Source organism: Pezoporus wallicus, unplaced genomic scaffold (genome assembly GCF_028554395.1).
Source record: "Pezoporus wallicus isolate ANWC-B61680 ecotype Strahan unplaced genomic scaffold, APGP_CSIRO_Pwel_v1 contig_5552, whole genome shotgun sequence".
NCBI classification, from domain to species: Eukaryota; Metazoa; Chordata; class Aves; order Psittaciformes; family Psittacidae; genus Pezoporus; species Pezoporus wallicus.
Window position 1 is genome coordinate 5,379,482 of NW_026640754.1, and position 23,919 is coordinate 5,403,400.

At 37.5% G+C, this 23,919-nt stretch overlaps 1 protein-coding gene across 8 annotated transcripts in view; it reads right to left on the reverse strand.

The window, feature by feature from the left end:
- The window catches only part of TENM3 (teneurin transmembrane protein 3), an 830,895-nt gene that overhangs the window by 97,395 nt on the left and 709,581 nt on the right, over positions 1-23,919 (reverse strand). For all 8 annotated transcript variants that reach the window (XM_057420267.1, XM_057420268.1, XM_057420269.1 and 5 more), the window contains 2 exons: positions 21,132-21,370; positions 1,962-2,084 (listed from right to left, as the gene is read on the reverse strand). In XM_057420267.1, the coding sequence (XP_057276250.1) occupies positions 1,962-2,084; positions 21,132-21,370 (362 nt within the window). The remainder of the gene's footprint in view (positions 1-1,961; positions 2,085-21,131; positions 21,371-23,919) is intronic.

Genomic DNA, 23,919 nt, shown 5'->3' on the forward strand with positions numbered 1-23,919 from the left:
ACATTTTGTATCTAGCCATCACACTTTCCCTTCTGCTTAACCTTTCTTTTGTGATTTAAAATGTATATTCTCTCATCTGTCTGACATTTAGTATTGATGTATGCTGAGAAATGACCATTTACCATATTCTGCAGTGGACAGTGTTTCAACAGTGGATGGAATTAACCCTGCTCTCCTGTACAGTACTTGGGAACACAAGTAAGGAAAAATGGGATTTGATGTACTTGTTTCTTTTTATTTTGAGGCAAAGTATAACAGTTTTTAATTTGTAAAAGTAAAAATAAAATATCAAGGGAAAAAGAACAATTTTTATGTATAAAATACTTACAAAGACGTGTATATATTTTAGATAAAAAAGTATATCGACTACTGAGGGCAGAAGATAGTGGCATGATGAGCTCTCACTGCAGCATCAATATTCATTAACCATACAGTAACTTTTTGCTATTTATTGAAGTAAGAACACAGAAAGAGATAATGAATATCTAAGTCCAAAACAAAAAGGCAATAGGGTAAAGGAAATGGAAGAAAAAAAAAGAAAAAGTCTAGTGGAGGAGTCTCCTACACATACAAACATGACAAAAGCATGAACTGAGCTGTGTCTTTTCTACAACTTGGAGCTGTGATAACTTGAAAAAATTTCAAGATGTCAGCTGCTGGCAGAGGCTTCTTCCTCCTTGGTGGTAAGGAGGTCAGCTCTATCTTGTGAAAGGGAAAATGGATTTTTGTGTAATGAAGCAAACATTGCATTCATCAACCATTTAAATCAAGTTTTCCATTCAAAACCTATTGATTTTAAAGCCTCTTTTAGCCAAAAGTGCACAGGCTCTTAAATGTTTTGAGAATCCTAAAGGGCAACATGGAAAAAGGTCGATAAAAAATAATCCCTTTTGTGTGTTTTGTATTTTAAAAGCTTTTACACAAAATTAATAAAGTTCAGGGTTTTTTTTCCTTTTTTTTTTTTTTTTTTTTTTAACTGTGTATGTTGGGCAGATGATTCAGATTCAATATTATCTGGTAGACTTTGAGAAAGCAAATGAACATATACATGACCTATTAAATTTCAGAGAGAAATTAAAAAAGAAAGAAAAGCTCATCTGTAGAGAAAAACCCAAGCCATTTCATAGCAAGGTCATCATGGCACAGAGAGCTCCTTGATCATAATCATGGCTTACAAATTACTTTGGACAACTTAAACTGAAATGGCCTACAAAATTCATCATAGCCATAGAAAACACACATTCTTATGCCACCTTATGCAGCACCAAATCATGCCTGTGTGGATGAGCAGGAATGACCATGATCATGATTAGCCTTTTAAACACATCTAAGAGAGAAGCTTCGAAAATACGTGAAAACTTCTTGAAATGCCTTCTCATGTGCCAACTCTCCAGAAAAAGAGATTATGTACTCCCTTATCACAGACAAGGCTTTGGTCTGAAAACTATACAGAGCTTGTTGGGACTCCCAAAGTTTGAAATCTGGTGGCAGGCTCCCCTTATGAACTACTGTGCTCTATCACTTTTGGCCCCCTCGATTTGTTGTGGCAATTTCTGCAGCATGAGACAACAGCCCCTCAGGCAGGATAGTCCAAGCCAGCCTCAGTACCATCCTTCCCCCTCAACAATCATTACATTATCAAAGATTTTAAAGTAAGCGGAGGTTCTGCTTCTCTGGATGTGAAGAGAGGTTTTCTACATGCAAATTCCCATGAAGAATTTTGGTTGACAGCTTTTCTAGTATGATCAACACTATTACCCAGCATCCATCGCTCCTTTAACATGATAGGTAGGAAGAACAGTGTGCTCCTGTGAAAATATCTACATATCTATTTAAAATTACTATTACTTACAAATGCTCTGTACTACCATTAAATAAACAGAGTTTTGGAGAAGAAGTGTTAAAAGTCTGGCGATGTAAGATATAAAGAAGGAGAGAAAATTGGTGTCTGTTTCACTTACCATTTTCTCCAGCAGGTACTGTTACAGGATGGGTTGGCACAGTATCAGAATTCACTTTTCCGTTCTCAAATGTATCATTTTCAGTTTGCTGCAACTGCCAGTTGAGGCCAAACAGATGCATTGCTGGTGGTAAAGGATACAGGTTATTTGATGCTCTTAACCACAATGACAAATTGTACAAATAATGGCTTTCTACTCTTCACAGTGGAATAGCAACACATACATTAAAAAATTAAATTACAGGAACAAGCATTCACAGACTAATAGTTCAACTTAGCAATGGCACTAAGCAATTACTACTGCTGTCCTTTAATGATACAGTGCTTTTGGTGAATGCAGTTGACAGAAAGCTCACCAGTCTCATTTCAAGTCTGTTACCGATCCCAAATCAATGTTCAAAAAGATAAGCAGTAATTACATCCTTTTCTCTTTTTTCATTTCTGATCCTTCTGAAGAGACAAATCATTTAAGTGAGCTCCTAAATGACCTACTAAAATAAATGATTTCACTAGCAGACAGGTCCATTTTGGTTAGGCAGAAAGGGAAAAGAAACAATGCAAGAGGAGAGGAAGAAGGGTTCTGTGGGTTTTGAAGGGCTAACCTAAGACATGAACACTCCTTATCATGCTGTCACTAACACCCCTGTACAACCTCCAGTTACGTGCCCATTCCCCATGTTAATCTGCAGAACAAGGCTAAGACCATTAACAGAGCTGCAGACACTGGAGCACTGTGCTCTGATAATGATAATGCATACACTAGGTTTCCGAACTACTTAATTCCCCACAACCACATTTATTAGAAAGGTGATACCATGTGAAAAAGTTTAGCTAAGCTAATTATGAAAGACAGAGTCAACCTTCTATGGTGTTAGGGGGAACTACTTAAGGAACCTTGGTATCACTGGGGATTAATGAATAAAGCCCCTGTCTAAACTGTGAGAGAAAAAATATGGAAAAAATTACCTTAATACTACACTGTAATACATGCAATAAGTGCAATTTCTTGCTATCTGTGGTGCATTTCCTTCTCTTCTGATGGCTCTATGATACCAGCAAAACTCATTTTATTGTAATTACTTTAATTTGCATTTGGTATAACATGGGTTTGCTCATTCCATGACAATAGTTATCAACAAAGCTAAAACAGTCTTTAGGTGCTACTGGGGAATAAAAATATACTGGAAAAAAATCTGTAGTAATGTACTTTAACTATCAGAGCAAAATATAAGGGAAACAGTTCACTGTATCTCATCACTTCTGGTCTTTTTGTCTCTGAAACAGATCACTGCTATAGTAAATGTTACGAATTTATTTATCCCTTCTATCTAAATGACAAACAATTCTTCATCCCTTTTGGTTTCATCTCTGATATTTCAGTCTCTCTGTATTGACCAACCCTTACCTAACACAAACAGGCATCAGCAGAACTTTAGTCAGGCAGCCAGCAAACACTGCAGAACTAAGACTTTCTGCCAGGTCTTTGCCTTAAACCCTCCCCCTTACCAACACAACAAAAAAACAGTGCTACCAAAGACATATTACTGAATGCTTCAAAGACTGAAATCCTCACTACAGATGACATATTCTCTTTGTTCCAAGTCTCTGACTCTACTATTACTTTTCTTTCTCAGACCTTAAATTGCCTTTCAAAGCATAATAATGTAGAATGTTCCTTGACCCTAAAACCTTATTTCTTTTTCCTCCTTTCATCCCTTGTTAAACCATAAATCTGACCACCACAATTTCTGGCACATCCCTCGAATTAGCCACTATTATTTTGGCCTAACTCAGCTGAAATTCTTATTTATATATTAATCACCTGATCACTGTATCTGTTTTAATATATTTCACCAAAATCCCTAGGGTCAAACTCTTATTATTTGTTATACTAGTACAACTCACTGGCAGCAGTGAAAGGCTGCAAATAGCTAAATAACATGATTCAAACCCACTACATTTCTTGTCTTCAGTCTTCACCTCTCCTAACTTTGCTAGGTTCTTATCACTCTTCAGGAGAAGAAAAGAAAGTGGCATTCATTTTGTAACTCCAGCAGTGCATCCCTTCCAAAAATAAGAGCTTGGATCATCGTTAACAGCACTGTCTGCAGGTGCTGTATACATGCCCTGTGCCTCTTCATGCTCCACTGGGAGATCAGAAGGGGAAGTTCCAACATGACCTTCTAGACATTCCCTCATAACTCAAAACAGCTGGAATTTGAAGACTCCAAAGGCAAGGACCGTGGGATCTATATTGATTACATCTAAAAGAACCATAGTTACTACAAGGTAAGTGACAAGTACCTTTTCTTTGCATGTACTGATGTGAGTCTCATGGTAGTTCACCGTTAAAGATAGTAACAGTTGCACCCCTCAAAAATACTAATGCTCTCTCAACTTTGACTGAACTAGCACCAAGTTCAATAAACAATGTCTAACAAAAATGAACTGATGGATACATGCAACTGTTTCATAGACTGTGAATATGAGAATATTTTTGAAGTAGACCAAAAATGCTGCTTGACAAGTCCAGTGACCCAAAACTTACAGTATGTACTAATACACTAAATAATTCAACTATGTAATCTCCCTGAGACAGCACTATGGAATTTAGAGAATTCTCCTTTTACTACAAACATGTGAGAACATGAAAGAATTTGGCTTGTTGATACAGGATCAAAATACAAGGCACAATTTCTTTAGCAATGGGGAATTTTAAGAACATATGTAAATTGATTGATTAAGACAAATTCAGGCACTACTTTGTTGGTTAAGATCTGTCTCTTCTCAGGCAGCCATAAAGCAAACTTTAAGCCCTTATCAGTGTTACAAGGACAGCAAGGCACCTGCTCTTGATGCCCCCGCAAGTCTGATAAGCAGCCCCTTGTACTGGTAACTGCAGACTGAGGGCACACCTCAGTGGAGGGTCTGAGCCCTTGAAGTTAAATGTTATGAACTAGTTCTGAATTTCCAGAGGGGGAATGATGCAGGTAGACTGCAGTGGTGTATATATTTGTTTGATTTCCTCAGGTCTAGAAAAGGATGAAGACTTTCTTCCACTTTTGGGAAGGGGATGTAAAAGTTTAATCCCCTTCTCTGTTTCTACTATGTTCAGAGAAATGGTAGGTTACTTCTTTCTATAAATAATTTGATATACAAAGCAAAATGAAAGCAAAAACATATTAAGCAAAATATACTTCTCTATTCTCAGATGTTATTTTAGTCCCAAATCTAATGTAAAGCAGTTTCTTGTTTTTTGGATTAAATATTGCCTGTTAGGTCTCCTTTATTCCCATTCCATTTGGCATTAATTTTGGTGTTAGAAAATGACAATGAACACAAGGGAACCTTCCTCCTAGAGTAACTAGTTCCAACTCTGCCAAATCTATGAGGCTACTAACACTGGAACAACTTTCAATACTGGCATATATATCTCTGATGGCAGCAAGGACTTGTCTGAGAATGCCAGATGCCTCTAACCAAAAGACATGCAGGTTGGGATGAATGTGGCTGGGGACAACAACTCAATCCAAATAACCCACAGCTGCAAGCATGGATGAAGCCTCAGGGGATGTGAGAAAAGACGGGTTATCACAACACAAATGTGCCCACTAAACCCTAACAAAACTCTCCTTTTACTCCTATCAGGACTGGGATGACTCTTCCCATTATGAACAGGATGATTTTTTATGAAACAGATGATGATATCCTCTGCCTATTCTTCTGTTTCAGTCTCCAGCTCTACTCTGCAAAGTAATCTCTAGCCACCAACAGATCTTCACTCGCTAGAGTTACGACAGCATTTTACCTTGGGACTGACAGAATTGTTTAAGGCGGTATTTGGTCTGCTGTTGGTCAAATTACCAGCATTATGGCCAGCTGTTTACAGCATGGTGGTAGTTTAAATGGTGAGGACTCTGTTCCCTCTAACAGAATCAGAGAGGAGAAAGACTTCTAGGATCTGTGCTGCTCTTGGCATGAACACAGCATCAATGTCAAGGTGGTGCCTGTTGATATGGCTGAATTCTCCAGAACAAATCTCAAGTATATGAGCAGTAAGCAAACCAACAGTTGAGCTTTCTCCAACATCTCCTCCCTCCCGTATTTCTGCAAATCAGAACATGCTAAATGGACTGAGAGATCCAAAAGGTAAGATTCAGAGCTCAGATTAGAGTGCACTTATACCTACAATAGCATTGATGTTAACACAAAAATGCTATCATTTGTTACAGGATATCAGGTAATCTTACCATCTGTTACCATATAGTTCACTGAAGGTTTTCTGAACCACCTTAAACTGTTTTGTCAAGCCTGGCTGATCTTACCTTTTGCTGTGTAATTGAGGTCTAGTTATTTTGGTCTGTAATCAAGTGTACGAGGCCTTCATCTCCACCCAATAGTTAAAACAGCAAATAAGAATACATTTCACAGCAAAACACTTTAAAAAGTATTATGACTAGATTACACTGTGTAAAGAATTTTACAGTAACATACTTCAAGAAGTTGCTGCTAACAGGCCCTTTCATTCTTTTAAAGTTGCCAGCCCATTTGTCTTGCATGCTCCTTTCTCAGGCTAGTACTGCTGTGCTTTACGCATTCTCTTTACAAGGAACTTGTTCATGAGCAAACATACTGTATTATCACTTCAAAACCCTCCTCAGGACTTTCTTCAGCAATGCAGAAAGAAATCAGTACCTCTATTAGTAGGTGGTAAGACAGGGTAATTTATGTAACTATGTGGCAGAACTAGCAGAGCTGACAACTACCTGCTGCACTCGACTGAGGAGTGTTTTCTCTTTGCTGCCTTGCTCACTAGCTCAAAGCTCTCTTCTGCCAAAGTTATGAGAGGCACAAAAAAGAACTGTAACAGAAAAGCAATTTAGGTAGCTGTTTCTCCATTTAGCAAAAACTGGTCTTGTCTGGATTTTTTTTTCCATCTCCTCAAAACACTTGAATGGTAAGAGGACAGGGACAGGTAGTTGATAAAGAAATTTGATGTTAGCATCCTACAGCATCTAGGATGTAGCTCTGAACAGAAAACAACATTTGGACACAGATGTGAATATACATACAATGTTAGGGTTTATGATTGCTATCAGAAAGAAAGAATACTTTTCTTTCTTTGTAGGAAGAGCAACAATATGCAGTAAAAACCAGAGAAACTTATTTTCTGTGCTGGTCAAAATTCAAGGGCTTCTTTATCGTAATTCACCAGGATCAAACACATCTTTTTTTTTAAAGTACTGTAAGTGACAAATAGGCTCATGAAAATATGAAAAAAAGGGCATATTAAACAAAATTTGAGCTATGCAAGTGAAAGCATTAAAGATGCAGGTGATAAGATAAACAAGCAAAACCATATGCATATAAGCACAGGCTTTATTCAGAGAAGCAGCCCTACAGTAACTGGAGAGGTAACTGAAGTCTGAGTCTCAAGTCTCTGAAGTACTGGTCAGAAGTGCCAGTAATTCATCACCTTCCATTCTGAATTCAGTAAACTTGTTTTTGCAGTGAAAGTTCTAAAAACAACAGAACACATTTCAGGGGAAAAATAACTTACAGACAGGAGGATGCCTTTAAGCAGAAATAAATAGAAACAGAGTTGCCTGAATTGGGAAATGGACTTCTAATGTTCCTCCAGCTCTTTCTAGTATAACAACAGATGAAAATTAACACTTGACAGCAGAAATTAAAAAACAGCAGCTATGTTTAAGTAGCAACCATCTCCCCAAGACCTCTGGAGAAGGCGTATGGTGTATGTTCTATAAAGAGCTCTACACTATGGCAAAAGTTGTCAAGAGGAACTGAATTATGTTGATGACCCTCTTCCCTTTCTCCCATGTGTTTTACAAGGTATGGTAATCAAGTCGTATTATTCATGAAGCTGTGTTTTAAGAGGAGCTTCTTGCTAAGACACTGAACGGATTTTCCAGGACTGCTATGCATTTCTGGGTCCTGGTGTTTTCAAACCATGATTTACAAAATTACTTCCCCAGAATTAATAGAATAATATATCTGCACACTTGCACATAAGGAAAAGTGAATATCATTTATATTTAAAGCAATGCAAAAAGATTATAATTTAAACTAAGCAAATTGCAATTATTGCTCAATCTTGTTGAAGGATTATCTTCTAGTTCATCTCCCTGTTGGCAATACATTTTCAAATGAAATATTTGAACACTGAAGTGGTTTTTGAAATTATCTCCCATATATTTTTCTTGCAGCTATAATTAGAATCTAAACCTATTTTATTCTGAAGGACCTGGAGTGGACCAGAAGATGTGCAAATCAACTGTCAGTGATTTGCATTCACTTGCTTTTTTCTAAGATAATAGTATGAGTTGGTTGTTGCTGCAGATCAAATAGTGAATTAAAAACAGTTAATTAAAATTTCAAATAAAGCGAATTAAAAGTCAGACAAGTTCTTTATTTATTACTGTTTTTCTCAAATCAACAAAAAGCCCGTTATCTCTAAATTCAAAATAACTTAAAAGTGCATGCTTTTGAGCACCCTCAAAGGGTTAGGCACCAAAAGCATCACACAAAAGTTTCTGAACCTATATTTTGAATGCAAACCATATCAGTATAGCATTACATGAAAAACTTAGCAATATCTATCAAGATCAATATAGTAACTGAAAAAGTGTAGTCTCTTTCCTTTTATACTGAACTATTAAATGGGTCCATTGATTTTACTGTTTCACCTGAAAAAAAAAAAAAAAAAATCCAACCTTTATACTCTACTCCTCATTTTCCCTTGGAATATTTTCTTAACAAAGAATTTGAAAAACACATCACAAAAAATTGCTAGAAAAAAATACAGCAACAAAGATGTATCAGCTATCTTCTATGGATAAACTTACTTTCTTTGCCACTAATCAAAGATTATTATATGCCATTTTAAAGTATTGCTGCATATGAATTGTTAAGATGCATGGTAGTCTTAGAGTAAGTATTTCTACTACATTCACCTCAAAATGGAACATTTAGATCTCTGAAAACTTGTATGGCTAGATGATTCATTTTAGTTGTAAGCCTGGGACTTTTATATAACAATGGTCTAATTCTGTCAACAGCATTATGTGAGGCTCAGTCAAAGCTTAAGGGAGAATCCACATTTCTTAAAACAGAAACAAAGATTCAATAGCCTCTTATTTAAATAAGATATTTATTCTGATGATCATCCAATGTTCTCCATTATGTAACAGTCTTCAGTGTTACCTAAAGAGTCTTTCAGTATTATGCTGGGCTTTCTCCTGAACAGAGCTTTTTTCGGTTTGGTTTTTTTTTTTTTGCCTTGTTTTTTTTTTTTTGCTGTCTGGTTGGTTCTTTTGGGCTTTTATTTTTTTTTTCAGATAATGTTGTTCACAGTTAACAAGATGGTGAAAAATCACTACAGGTATAGAAATGATGGGGAAATGCATGTTGACTCCTCTGAGATGAGGGTTATTTTGTCTCTTTTAGTTCATGCAAAGGCATGAAAAACATTCCATAAATTTTGGGTTCCTATCTAATAAAGGGGAGAAAAAAAAGTACCCTGATTTACACTTTTCAAGACTAGGTTGAGACTGCAGGATAATTACTTCGCTGTATTCCTTCAGGCATTTATTTACTTTCTTCCTTCTCTGTCTTTAACTCCTTCTCTTTCTTTCCTTAAACTCACTTTCTGGAAAACAGCTGAGGCTCACATTTGTGTTTATCTGTTATATTTTTGTTCCACAACTCCAATTGAAGTCTTGCTCAGGGCGACATCCTTTAGATTGCAGCCTTCATAAAAAAGAAGTGTTAAGAAATGTCCATGTAAAGTCTCAAAATTGATTGGAATCATCTTTCTTAGGCAAAACCATCAATGAACAGGTCCAACCATTTTTATAGTTCAAAAGCCTTATTTATTACAAAACAACCCAACAAATCCAAATGCAACAAAACCCTACAAATCTCTTGAGGGATTTAACAATAGTGAAGTGGCACTATATGAACATGCTTAATCTATTTGCATGTTGATGGCATAAAGAAGTGATGTCTGATTAAAAGACTTAAGGACCAAAGGAGAAAGAAACAGAGGCCAATTAAGGTGATGTTCAAAGGACACACCGAGCCCGGATTTTTTAGTATGTAGTGAACTACTGGTGTTGCATACTTCCATCTCATGACCGGCTAGAAAAGATCAAAGCTTTTTAATTCCATATTAAGAATGACAGAGTATTACAGCAAACATGCAATAAGGAGAAATGTAATAAGCCTTAATAAAAGATGATAATAAGGTTTGATAAGAACTTTTGGAATGTCACCAAATCTGGAATGTAAGATGAAAGCAACTGCATGTAGAGATTGCAGTGTGTTATTTGGAACCCTGCAGAGCTAAACTGTGATTAGAACTACATATTTTTCCATAAATTAGCTTTTGTTTTGAATTTCCTGCTGAGATCATATACAAGTTGATTGAATGTGCAAGTCAATATATAGGTTTTCTAATTCTTTGCTGTTTGTGGGCTTCATGATACCATGATTACAGCAGTCCACTTGTAGATCAAAGGTATGTGATTGAGGCCAAAACAAAATAACTTAAAACCTCTTTACAAAACTTCTTCATGGTGATTTAGATCTATCCAAGATAATTACCACTCACCTACCTGAACTGTGCAATTATGTAGATGCATAAACCAACCACTACACGCAGCTCAATTTGCAAAACCACAGAATTTCCACTTAAATCCACATTTTAAAACAGTATGGACATGCTGAGATCACCATCAAAGAGGCTTTTTTACACAACTCTACCTTACCTCAACACCTCCAATACAAACTTGTAAGCCACCTGCTAGCTGCATGAGCAAACAATCCCGTGCAAATCACTGGTTCAAAACCCCAATGTTTAAGTTAGCTTAGCGACTGCAGTCATCCACCTACTGAAACCTCTCTGTCACCCTCTATTTTAGCTCAGTTCCTCACAGGGACAGAGTTCCTCACTACATCACCAGCAATTGTGTCTGCCAAAACAGCTGTGTGCCTGGGCCAGAGACACACAGGAGGAACTGGGTACTAGAGGGAGCATCCCTTATTTTATAGTCATTAATGCATTTTATGTGCATTGAACTAAGACACCACGTTCCTCCAGCAGCTTCACTAAAGTGAGATGTGGCTTTTAAGAAACTATTCCTGTGAGGAAAGATATACTGTAGATTCATGAAAAATATTATGAATAAAAAGCAAGCAGAAAAAATAATTTAGCATGTATGATTTATGGAAGAAACCTATGACATAAAGACAACCTTACTCTTAATTGTTTGTAAGGCCAGTGATTTGTTGCTTGCAAGCCAGTTTGTAAACCACTTTATATTTCTTAAGAGTTATGTAAGCCTTGGGAAACATGTTAGGATTACAGATTCATATTGATCGTTTTTCCCCTTTAAAATAAAATTGGCCAAGACACTGAACTACAGAATCTTACAGATGATGTGAAGAACAGGCAGTCTTCGTTTAAAGTAACAGTCAGTTATAAAATTGATGGGGAAAATCAACTACTCCTTTTTCTGTGTGAAAAGACTGGATTAGTAATAAGGATGCGTTTTAAAATTATCCTCTGCTTTTTGCTCCAGCTGAATTGAAATAACAAGAAGCATAGTAACTCTCCTATTCAAACATGTGGATACCTCGATATCATTACCTCTACTTGAGATCACAAACAGGAGAGAGACAGAAAAGAAGTTGCTGGGGCAACCTACTCTAGTGGAATGTGTCCCTGCACATAGCAGGGGAGTTGAAACTAGATAATATTTAAGGTCCCATCCAACCCAAACCATTCTGTGATTCTATGAAATAAATATACTACTCTTCCTGTACCATAGCAATGGTAACTTAGAAGTATTTTTCAATTAAAACCACAGGAAACACACCTGTTTCTTTACTTAGAGGTTTTGGGAGCTAGCTCATTTTCCAAATGGCTGATATTAATTTACGATACCTAACCCTTTCCTATATTACTCCCTGCATGGAGTTATTAAAAGATGCTTTTGTGTGATTTTAATTCATCAAATGTTGGCAAAACCACTCTGTTTTTGTTTGATTGGTTTTATCATTGAGAGAAACTAAGTTTGCAAATGCAAATGTCCACAGTTGTAGCACATTTGTTTTCCTGGATTAAAAAACTACAAATGCTGTTACAGGTGATGATTCCTAAGAGACAGTATTTTATTTTATTTTTTTTTTATGGTTTTGTGAATGACGTTGTCTGAAATAGCATCAATGTGAAAATGAAGGGTCTCATATTTTAAAGATTCCAGTCTACTTCAGGGGACACCTACTTTCATCTATAATTAATCACTGCAGTGGGGTAATTATACCTATATAAAACCCATGTGCTTCTGCGATCTCAATCATAAATGTAACATCAAATAATATTGCTCAAAGCAAGTTTGGACACATGCACTTGACCTTTTTATTCTAAAGTGCTTGTGTATGGAGAGGCTTAACTAAAATCTCATCTAAATCTGACATTTTTAACAGCATGAATTTCTTAAAGCATTCTAAAAGAGACCAAACAATTGTGTTCATAGAAGAGATTAAAGATTGCCATTTACAGAAAATATGCAATTTATAAAAGATGCAACTTGTACACAAAACTATGAGCTTTAATACATGTATTATGATCATAGCAGATAGCACATCTCTAGAGACTGTCTTGTTTCCTCACAGACAGGAGTTGTAAATTAATGGAAACTACCATCAGAGAAGACTGTAACTGTATGTCCACAACAATTTAGATAATCACCTGAATAAATTTCTCTGCTTTGCAAAATCTCTTAGACATAAGCATGCATATAAAGTATTACATATGCATACATACTGCTAAAATACACTACATGTTTACATACATTGATGAAACAGGAACTACATCTTTAAATTAGTGTAAGCTTGCTATTTATCAAAAAAAAAAAAAAAGGCGGCTGATATAATTTAACTTCATTTCCCATCAGACTAAAAATTCCTGCTATTTAGAAGTCTGCCACAAGATTATAGGAGGAGAGCAGAAGGGCCAACATCTCTACGGAGTGTGCTTGAATCAGAGAATCATTTAGGTTGGAAAAGACTTTTAAGATCATTGAGTCCAACCATTAACCTACCACTGGCAAGCCCATCACTAAACCATGTCTGTAGGCACCATGTCTACAAGTCTTTTAAATACCTCCAGGGATGGTGACTCAACCATTTCCTTGTGCAGCCTATTCCAATGCTTGACAACCTTTTGGTGCCAAAATTTTTCCAAATGTCCCATCTAAACCTCGCCTGGTGCTACCTGAGGCTGCTTGTTCTTGTGCTATCACTTGTAACTTGAGAGAAAAGACCAACACCCGCCTTGCTATAACATCCTGTCAGGTAGTTCTGGAGAGCAATGAGGTCTCCCTTGAGCCTGCTTTTCTCCAGGCTAAACAACCCCACTTCTCATAGGACTTTTCTTCTAGACCCTTGATGAGCTTCATCGCCCTTCTTCAGACATGCTCTAGAATGTCAGCATCTTTCTTGTAATGATACTGCTTCAGAGTATGATGTCAGAATCACACAGTGGGGGACCTATGGACAGTGACATAATGTCAACTTGCAGTTTATTATTACACCTGTTACACTGCCAGCGTTACTGAATCTGAATTTGCTCCATTAGGCAAAAGTGCAGGATGACAGGACTATTGCCAAAAATTTTGTGATGTCTTAATTAGCATACAAGCCTTTTTTGGAACAGAAGTGGATATGCTCCTTGACAGATTAACTTTTTAAATCCGCTGAAATCTTGTAAAGTCTTTTTTTAACCTCCTGACTGCCAATTACATGTTCCTACATCCTTCTGTGTGAGGATTATCTTTCTCAATGAATGTTTTTACTCTCAGTGCCATTAAGAATAATAGCATGTGGCATCCACTACACCAATCAAATGTTAATAGCATGCACTCCTGAAAGTGTTTTTCACTTAGACTGAAACACAGTAACAGGATCTTTGCTTAAAAAACATTAAGTGAAGGCATTATCCATAATGATGTTCCTGCAAGAGACAAGAAAGTATATTTAAAGTTCATGCTTCATGACATAGATGTTCAACATGTTTAGATTTTACACCATTTCAATGAAAGATGTTAAAAACACTTTCAGCCCAATTCAGCCCAATAAGGTGGTGAAGCGTAACTTAATTTTCTGACTATTCTCTCTGCCTCCCAGTTTTGATTGTGGTAAACATAAGAAATACCATTATTGTTTACAAAATATTTCCACACTAAGGAGGCACAATGAGCTCATCAGCAGTGCTGTAAATATTATATGAAATTCATGCAGGTATCTAAAAGTCATGGCTATGGGATACCATGGAAAAATTTATCCCATGTTAGACAGCTGAGAAATCTCTGCACTGCACAGTCATTGAAGTTCTAGCTGTAATATTAAGCTTCATGTTAAAGCATAAAAGCTGACAGTCACGTGTATCTGAATACAGCCATTTCAGAAATGGCTGAAAGGAGTTGCCTTGACTGATGTTAGTAAGTCATGGCCTACAAGTATCAGTTATCTGGCTTTGGTACCTATGATGCTTACATGCTTTAGAAATTTCAGGAGGTGGTTTCTGCCTGCTAAAGAAGTGTGCTGTATGGCATTCACCAGGTATATGACCACACACTAAAAGCCCAGCTGAAGAGACTACATACATGATCTGTCCCAGAAGAGCAACATGTGGCACTGATGTCTAAAACAAGAAGCAAGCAGATTTTGACAGACACAGAGCAGACACACACAATGGGGAGGGAGAGCCCTGCAGACAGCACTGCCATTGGAAGCATTTGATACCAGAAACCTTCAACCTGGGAAAAGAAAGGATGATAGGAAACACAGCTGCTGCCTCCATATGTCCTAGCAACACCTGGAGCCTTCCCTAAAAGTCCCACTGATTGCTAATTTTTTTTTTTTTAAAAGTCAGATACATAACTCACAGAATCATAGAATCAAAGACTGGTTTGGTTTGGAAGGGACCTTAAAGATCATCCACCTTCCGCTAGACCAGGTTGCTCAAAGCCTTGTCCAGCCTGGCCTTGAACACTTCCAGGGATGGGGCAGCGACAAGTTCTCTGGGCAACCTGTTGCAGCGTCTCATTGCCTTCATAGTAAAACATTTTTTCCTAATGCCTAACCTAAATTTGCCCCCTTCCAGTTTAAAACCATCCCCCCTTGTCCTATCACTGCATGCCCTTGTAAAATGTATTAGCTACCTCAATGCCTTTAGTTTGATGGAAAAAGAAATGGTGTGAGAGCATAAACCTGGCAAACTGCAAAAATCTGCCACATATCTGCAGACAGGGAGCATATTCCCAAGCCCCACACCCCAGTGACGCTCCAGTCATAGCTAAGGTCCCAGCACAACCTTGGGAAGCTGACAGAAATGTGGAGAGAATGCGGAAAAACAAAAGTTCTTGATAAAACTCTCAGTGACAAAAGCATTACAACACTCAAAATTAAATGCAGGTCAAAGAGAAAAAGTTACAATAAACACATAATGAAAGTAAAGGTGATTAATGGCAACTAAACTATATTCTCCCTCATGCCTGTTAATTACAATACCTATGCTGGGTATTGTAATAAAAATTCCATTTAAGTGGCATTATTAATTAAGCTGTTTTCCTCATTCCTGGCAGTAATTGAGCTTTACAAACAGCAGAATATTGTTAACTTGGCATTGCAATCAAAAAGAAGTATTATATTGTTCTTCATTGATAAAGTAAAATAGGTTCCTTTTGATTACAAGTATATTCAGTCATTGCTTTAGTCACATTCTGTAACTGTCACAGTTTTAAGTCCATTAGTCTGGGGGAGGGTGACTATCTCCTCTGCCACTGAGCCAACATGAAAGGCATCTGGTCCTCCACAATCTGGAAACAGATGTGAATGCCAGCACTGTCACGCTAAATCCCGAGTAACATAAGAGAACCACAGACAACAAACTTATAAACATGGAAAGTTAAGCTCAGTTTGCAGAAACAGAGAATTGCCTAATCTTTAAGGTTTACTTAAAATTCACATGCAGGATAGTTCACTGACCCTCAGCTGTAATTTTCACACTGCATCCCTCTGTGTCAGCCTCCTCTAATAATGAAACTTGTTTGTTGTTTTTTCCTATCTCTTTCTTCTCTTTCTACCTTAAAACATTTTCCTCTTAAGTTGCTCCATTACTATGCTCAGTCAGTTTTTGAGATAACTATGGAGATAGTTATCCATTATTAGAAATCTATCAGCATACAAATATTCAGCTTAAGCATCTTGAGAAGATGAGAAAACAGTAACATTTTCAGATGGACCAAAAGCATGAATGCACAACATAATAACCACAGTGTATCTATTTTTATACAAACGCAGAAAATTATCTGTAATTATCAAACATGGCTTTCAAGTCTGGTATCTTTTTTGCATCCACATTTCATTTGCAATTTGCATTGTGACAGTATGGTCATCCCTGTGTCATAGCAGAACAGCAGTTTCACTGCTGTTTCTCACAGAATGGAATATAAACCAAAATACATGTTTTCCCAGAAGATACTGCAGTTGTTAAGCCTAAATGTTAGCTTTCTTCTCTGTTCAAAATGGATTGGCTGAACTCTTCACAGCAAGCAGTAGTAATAAAAACAGTCCCGTGGCCTTTTTAATTAAATAAAATTCCTTTTCCCTTTTTTTCCTACAGAAGAGATGTCCCTCTTCCATCACTAATATGTGAACATTTGCTTTATCACAAAGAATAGCTGGCTGGTGACCATTTGCTACAGAACCAAGGCTAACAAAATGATCAATCTAAAGGTACACAGAGGGTAAAATGCTCGAAAGACTTGGAACTATGAGAGATTGTTGTGAAGAAGTAAGGACAGCAGAGGCTCAAGTAGGTCAGGTCTCACTGTGTATTCAAAGAATGTTTTATGTTCATAGAAACCTATTTAGCAGACATAAGACAACATTCGTGACAGATGCATCCAATCTTCCAGTGTACAACTCTTCAAGCTTATTTGACTGAATCTGATATTGTGTAATTCCAACAGTGACTGAAGAAAAAGAATCGTGTATTTGGTTCTATGCGCAGTGAAAACGGCACTAGTCTTGTGCATTGACTTACACAATGTCAAGACAGTGCCATATCTGGCATTGTCTGATGTCCCCAAATTCTCGTTAATTTCTTCTCGTTGTTGAATCTACACTAAAGAAGAAATAATTACTATAGTACCAGCCTGTTAATATAGCTCCTCAGAGTCCATGCTATGCAACATATTAGAAACCATTCCTGACTAATGTGGCTCTCCATAATTGCAAGGTGATTTTTTCTGTTAGAAAAGAACCTACACCCAGGAACAAGCAGCTCCTCCCCTTAATAAAATCAAGAGTCGACAGGGAAGATTCCAAAAGGTAGAACTGAAGGATGGAGGTTACATATGAAACTGTGATTTGATGCCCATGTTTGACCTAGGAGTTGCTCTACAAAACTTTCCCTTCATTCACTCACTGCAAATGATGGATGCTTGAATGAGGCAGTAAGCCACGGGGAGCTGAAGGATTAAATTCTGTTTTGCCTTGCACATTTTAAAGCTGGACTCTATTTCTGGCTCTCATGCAGACTCTGTGTACCAAGTTTGGGTAAAAGTATTGATGTATATATAAAAAGAGGTCAAACTAAGGCAACTTCATATTTCTTACTCTTTCATGGCTTAAACTTAATACTGCTCTTCCTAGTCTTCCAAACAGGGAAAAAGAATCTAAAATGTTAATGTTGGAAAAAAACTGGCCATTTTCTTCCTTGATTGCAAATCTGATTATGGATAGCAGTTAAGCAAATGAGCAGCTTGCAGAAATTCCTGTGTAATCTTGATCCCAAAATGAGGCACTTTCTAGTCTTTACTTCCCATCTTTTTAACCCATTATTTCAGAGAACTTTTCTTTGAATCCTTTAGACTAGAGCTAATGTTTAATTTCACTCTTCTATTTGTTGCTGAGCTATCTTTTGGTTCAGCACTTGCATGTTTCTGTTGCTTAACTTTGTTTCTCAACCATTTAACAGTAGATGAAGCCTCTAAACATAACTATTCACAACTGACTTCTATTTTCTCTAAAAATTAGCAGGTCTCGCTGACAGGAATGGTAAACTTAAGCATTTTGTACACTGCAGAGTGGTTGAGAGATACAACTAGGGCTAAAAAAGCAAGAATATGCCTGAAGTGAGACTTCGTGTCCTTTAGACAGACATAACATTTTAAATCCCTTGTGACCCCCAAGACTGCATTAAGTGGCTTTACAATGTAGTGTTTGCTATGGTCTCTACCCATCTGACACCCTCTGCTCTCACTTCCTCTTTGTAGATGTAGGAGTTTTTCCTCTCAGAGTGATGGAAGAAGTGCAAGACAGACCAGACTCTTGATGCAGCTTGTTCCTCAGGGTGGGCTAATTGATGGAGCAATAATTGACTGAGCAGTTCTGCAAAGGCAGACATGAAGTCTAGCAAACGCCTCTTCTGCCTTACGCTGTCTGAGCAAAGGCTGTGGGTTCTGAAGTCACTTTTTCTACTCGATACCCACTGTAACTAAAATAAGCCTGGGCATGACATGGTCATCTCTCTGCCTTTCTGAGAAGGGCCTGGTTTACACCCCTGTTCACCAGATGAGTGGTCCTATTAGTTCTTCAGTCTGCAGTGGCTACAGTCATAGAGCTGATATCAGCCACACTACGTTCCTCATCAATGTGTACTGGCATATTTTGCAGCAAGTGCTGTAGCATTTTCACGCTTGTGGCAATGTCTCCCTGTGAAGTTCAAAATGCATCTCAAACTTGCTTTACAAATGTGACATGCCACCTCAGCTGCTGTAAACCTCAGCAGGCAAGCCAGGCCACTGTGTTAGAGGCATGTCACAGGATGTTAGAGGTCACACAATACTGCAGTCCTCCCCATTTTATGTAATGACCAATTTCCTATCCAGTCATTTCCCTTTCCCACCTATGAAATGGTTAACCATGATGAAGAACTGTTTCCATCTTACAGTAATGATTTTCACAGATTTATGTTTGGATGGCCTATTAAATGGAGAGTATTTCTGATATTACCTCTATAGAGATGGTAAAACCACATATATATGAATGAGTGCAATCCATTCATAGTTTTATGGACCTGAAGTTCTCTAGACAGCCTCCCTGAGTGCTGGATTTTACATTTAGATTGCTGAGTTAGCTGAAATATGTGTAATATCACCAGTAGGCAAAGAGCTCCCTACTGACTATGGGCAGAGGAAGGCCCTTGTGTATTGTTTATTTCAGCAAGGATGTGAGCTGGCATGCGCTCATGAAACAAAACGTTGTACAGCTATATTTGGGCTTTTTTTTTACAGGGTATGTGAATAAATGATGTGGGGAGCTGAAAGCTCTCACTCAATGGAAAGCTCGACTCTTCTTCCCAAATACAGGAATAGAGATGCTTATATTTCTTAATGTGCCTATAGGACAAATAATCTGGCACAGCTATCTTCCCGTGCCCCTCGGATTCATAAGTAATCTGGTTCTTTTGGGGCCAGCAAAGTGTAGAGTTCAGTTCAGAATCAGGTCTTCAATATTTTACTATCTGTATGGCTGTTTTTCACAGTTCCTGACAGTTACATTTCATACTGAATTCCTTCTTTCGTATTTATGTATTTATTTAGCAGCAGATATTTGGTTCTGATGATTTATGAGGCAATATGATGGAAACTGAGCACAATTAATATGTTTTATAAATGGGATTATTTCAATCCCACTTTAAAAAAGAAGTAGTGCTGAAGCTTAACTCTAAACCACACCTTTATACTCCTGTGTACATTCACACAATACCCCTACAAATCCAATGATTGAAAGAGGCTTGGCAGCAGTGACAAGCTCTAGATGCATACAAGTCTTTTGTTCTTTGGGGTTGGCAGCTGAAGTGGGAAGGCTGCTCAGGAAGCTCTGCTTTGCTGGGGCAGAGAGGAATTTCTCCAGCTACTCAGCAACTCAGTTTCTTGCATTTTTCACAGGAGCTTCATCCCAGTAAGAACTACTTCAAAGGCTTTATACAGCTTATGCTGTGCCTTGGATTGAAATGTAGCAAGCCTGTTTCAACAAAGGCAATAAAGATTTAAGGATCATAAGACCTTCTAGGCTTTATTATTAACTTACACTGATTTTAAAGAGGGAGGGAAAGAAAGATTGATTCTCCCCTTTTCTTTCTGTGACTTCTTAAGACTATAAATCTGAGTGCAACTAATGCCAAAAACCAGACCCTTATGCTTATTTTTCCATAAATGTGGTGACTTAAGCTTCTAATTAACAAATTAGTCAAAAGAAAATCATTTGAAGACAATTTATGGAATAAGAGGTGAAAAAAATCTGTAAACTGGACAAAACCACAGAAGTTACAAGCACAAAGAGAGCCTATTCTATTGCTGTATTAAAGTCAATGGCATTTTTTCCACAGCCAAGCACTGCCCTCATTAATTGCCTAAAACTGAAATTATATAATATTTATAGCAAATGTTTAAGAAATTAAATAATTAAAGTAATGAAATAAAAGAAATCCTCAAAAAGAAAAATTGGGAAATGGAATATAACAAGCAAGTAGAGAAAAGAGAGAATAATTAAAAATAACCCACAAGACAGGAAGAAATCTCCATCTTATCTGTATGTTGTCCTTTTGGACAATTATTTCCCTATCTTGCAATCAAAAGTCTGTATTAGGCTTTTGCTCTAGCTCTATACACAAACATACGTGTCTGTAATGAGTAAATAAGTGATAGTTAACGTTCCTAAATGTCATATTAGTTTCACGCAAAATGAGAGAAGAGTTCCATGGATGTCATGCAAGTTACAGACACATTACAGAATTTTTAAAGCCTATATTTCAGAATACTTTCATAGGAATTAGACACCACAGAGCTTAATTGCAGTTCAAATACTTCTTTGAAGTTAATTCACCCACTATAATGCTGCAGAATGCTTGCAAAACATTCAAATTTTATTTTTCCTCTAAACAACTGGGACTTTTCATTACTGTTTTCTACTGTTACCAAAAATGTTGATAATTAAAGGTTAGTATGTCACAGTTCATATGCAATCCATCAGACACCCCTGTTCATGCTGACAATTATACAAAAATGGGACTCACCTATAAAGTAGGACAGCAGTATTGCCAGCAGCACTGAGACCCCTACGGCACAGAGTGCAGTACATTTCCAGCTACAGTACTTTGAAGACTTCTTGAATTTAAAAGCACTTCTGGATAGAGTGTTCCTAGGTAGTGGCCGAGTAGGAGGGGAATAAACAGAGCCGGATGCCATTGTGTACCCTGGCGTTGCAGTACTGAACAGCGGTGTGGTCCCTGTTCCTGTTTTGAATAGGAAATGCCTGTGGAAGAAAGAGTGTATGGTAAGGCATAAAAGTAATTAAAGCTGGAGCAGGCATACCTCTTCTGTTTTATGTGGCCTATTTTTCAAATAGCTAACAACATCCAATCTAGAAAGGGTCACAGAAGCAATACATGTCACGACACTCACACATGGAAAAAAACACTCTCCCTCTAAGAAAAGACTGACACCACCCCCCACCCCCCCCCCCCCCCCCCCATCAGTAATACCCTGGTATACAGACAGGAAACAGAACTACCCAAAACAGTATGGTAGGGAGGAGGTCTCTCAGAGTTTATCCGACAAGTAGGGACAGGCTTTCTGCTGCTATTTATTTTTGTTGGCTTCTGCTACAGACTACAGGGAACTCCATTAAGAAGTCAATAATGAGCAATCTGACTATAGCCCACACTTCTTATCACAGCTTTCCTGGGTTAAGTACAAAGAAAACAGAAATCTCTCAGATACAAAGTTTTGCCAACTTTGACAAAATTAGTCAGTTAAAAGATTATTTTTTTTGGTCCTAAGTACTCAGTTCACCAATTCATATCTCCTTGTACATAATCTTACTGTAACAAGGTCTGATTATGGATACAGCAGCTTTGTTACAGCCCAAGGAAGTACTCTACAGAATTAGATTTAGTAAGTGCTCAAAAAGAACCACAACCAGCAACAGAAATGAAAAGCAAAGCCAAAGTTAAGACACACTCAGTGAGTTACCAGTAAACTTAATTTCTCTCAATTAAAAGTTCTAAAACAAGTATTAGTCCCTGGGCCTGTCTACAGTAGAATCCTTTAATTTTAGTCCATGCAAGCTTAATTATTTTGGAAGAGCCTCTACGCATGGCATATGCTACTTGGAGTTTTCCTCCTGACGCACGTATACAACTCTATGAACAACAAAATTTCAGCCAAACAAAGATCTTTACACCTGGGTTTTTTCCACCAATTTGTTATGCTGGCAACTCTGTAATGTAAGGTTTGACCTTAGCTCATTAGGCTTTGCAGAAGGAATAAATTATAGCTAAAAATCGTAAGAAAGCACACTGTGGAGAACCTTGAACTTACCAAGCGCACAAACAGCTAAACAGAGCTAGACAGGTGTTTGCATTTTTTAATAGGTAAGAGACACTCATGAATTGCTGATACCTAGATCCTCTTGGAGCTCAAGGGCATGCCTACACCGTGTTTGCCTACTGCATGCCATCTATATGGTATGGGTCAGAGGATCTAGCACCAAATGAGCTAGCTTTGGAGCGGAAAGCCCTCTAGTTACACCATGCGGCACTGTGGACTGCTTCTTAGCTGATGACACTTCCAACAAGAACCTTGCTTGGATCCCTGCACAGTAATGAAGTAACCTGTACAGGTATAGCAGCTTTGTCAGAAATGCACTAGAGAGACACTAGAAATTAATTTATCCCACCGCAGCCTGAGAAAAATACCAGCACTTGATAAACAAGGTTTGTTGTTTGCAGGTGATTTTACTATGGAGGTTAATAGATGAACTAGAACATCTTGGCATAAGCCTCTCCTTGAAAATATCTGCATTATAAACATGATCCTATGAAATATGCTACATGGGTTACTTCATTTTGAACAACATTAAACTTGCTGGCAATAACAACACAAGGATATGTACTAGATCTATCGATGCACAACAGCATATCACAATTTTTCTTGGCTTCTGAACTCAGAGGATTATCAATGATTTCAAAAGACAAAGCCCTGGTGGTTTAAATCCTCCCTAAGAAGGTACTTCGTTAAAAGTTGTGACATTTTCTATGTAATAAACACCAAAATAATAGTAACCAGCCTCATGTAAAAAATGTTTTACACCTTACATCATTACTGTGATTTTACAGACTCGCAGAAGCATACAGATTCATTAAGTCCTGATAAAGTATCTTATCCACTTGGCTATTACTGCTTTCTCATTTTTGCCTACATATGGTAGATGCTATGTCCAGGCATACTTCACAAAGGGTGCCTACACAGAACTTAAGAAAATGCCAAACAGAAAGGTAGCCATTTCTCTCTCTATGTGCAATATGCACTCTTTTGGGGGACTGAAGGAAAGCCACATTGTAGATATAATAACACCCCTCCTAAACATTGCTTCCATGTTAAAAATAAGCTGCCTGACCAACCTGCAATTTTCACATCCTCCTGCTCTTGCAGGTAGAGTCAACAGACTAAAATGAAAACTGGCATTATACAAGCACTTGAACAGAATTCCATATACCTTAAGCTTTAACAAAATAATGCAACAAAACAGTTGGCCTCTGATCTTTTCATTTTTATTTTTTATTTTTTTTTTCCTCCAAGAAAGTGAGAGCTGAGATGTTGGCTTTGGTACAGCATAGCCTACTAAAGACTGTAATCCATATCCTCAGAGCCTTTGAGAAGATAATCCCATAGGTAAACTCAGGAGATGGCTGCATGTACGTGGTGCTGCAAGCTGTCATAGCTCTGACAGTTCATCTCGGGCACCAAGGCAATGAGAGGAAATTGTAACTTTTATATGTGAATCATAGAATCATTTAGTTA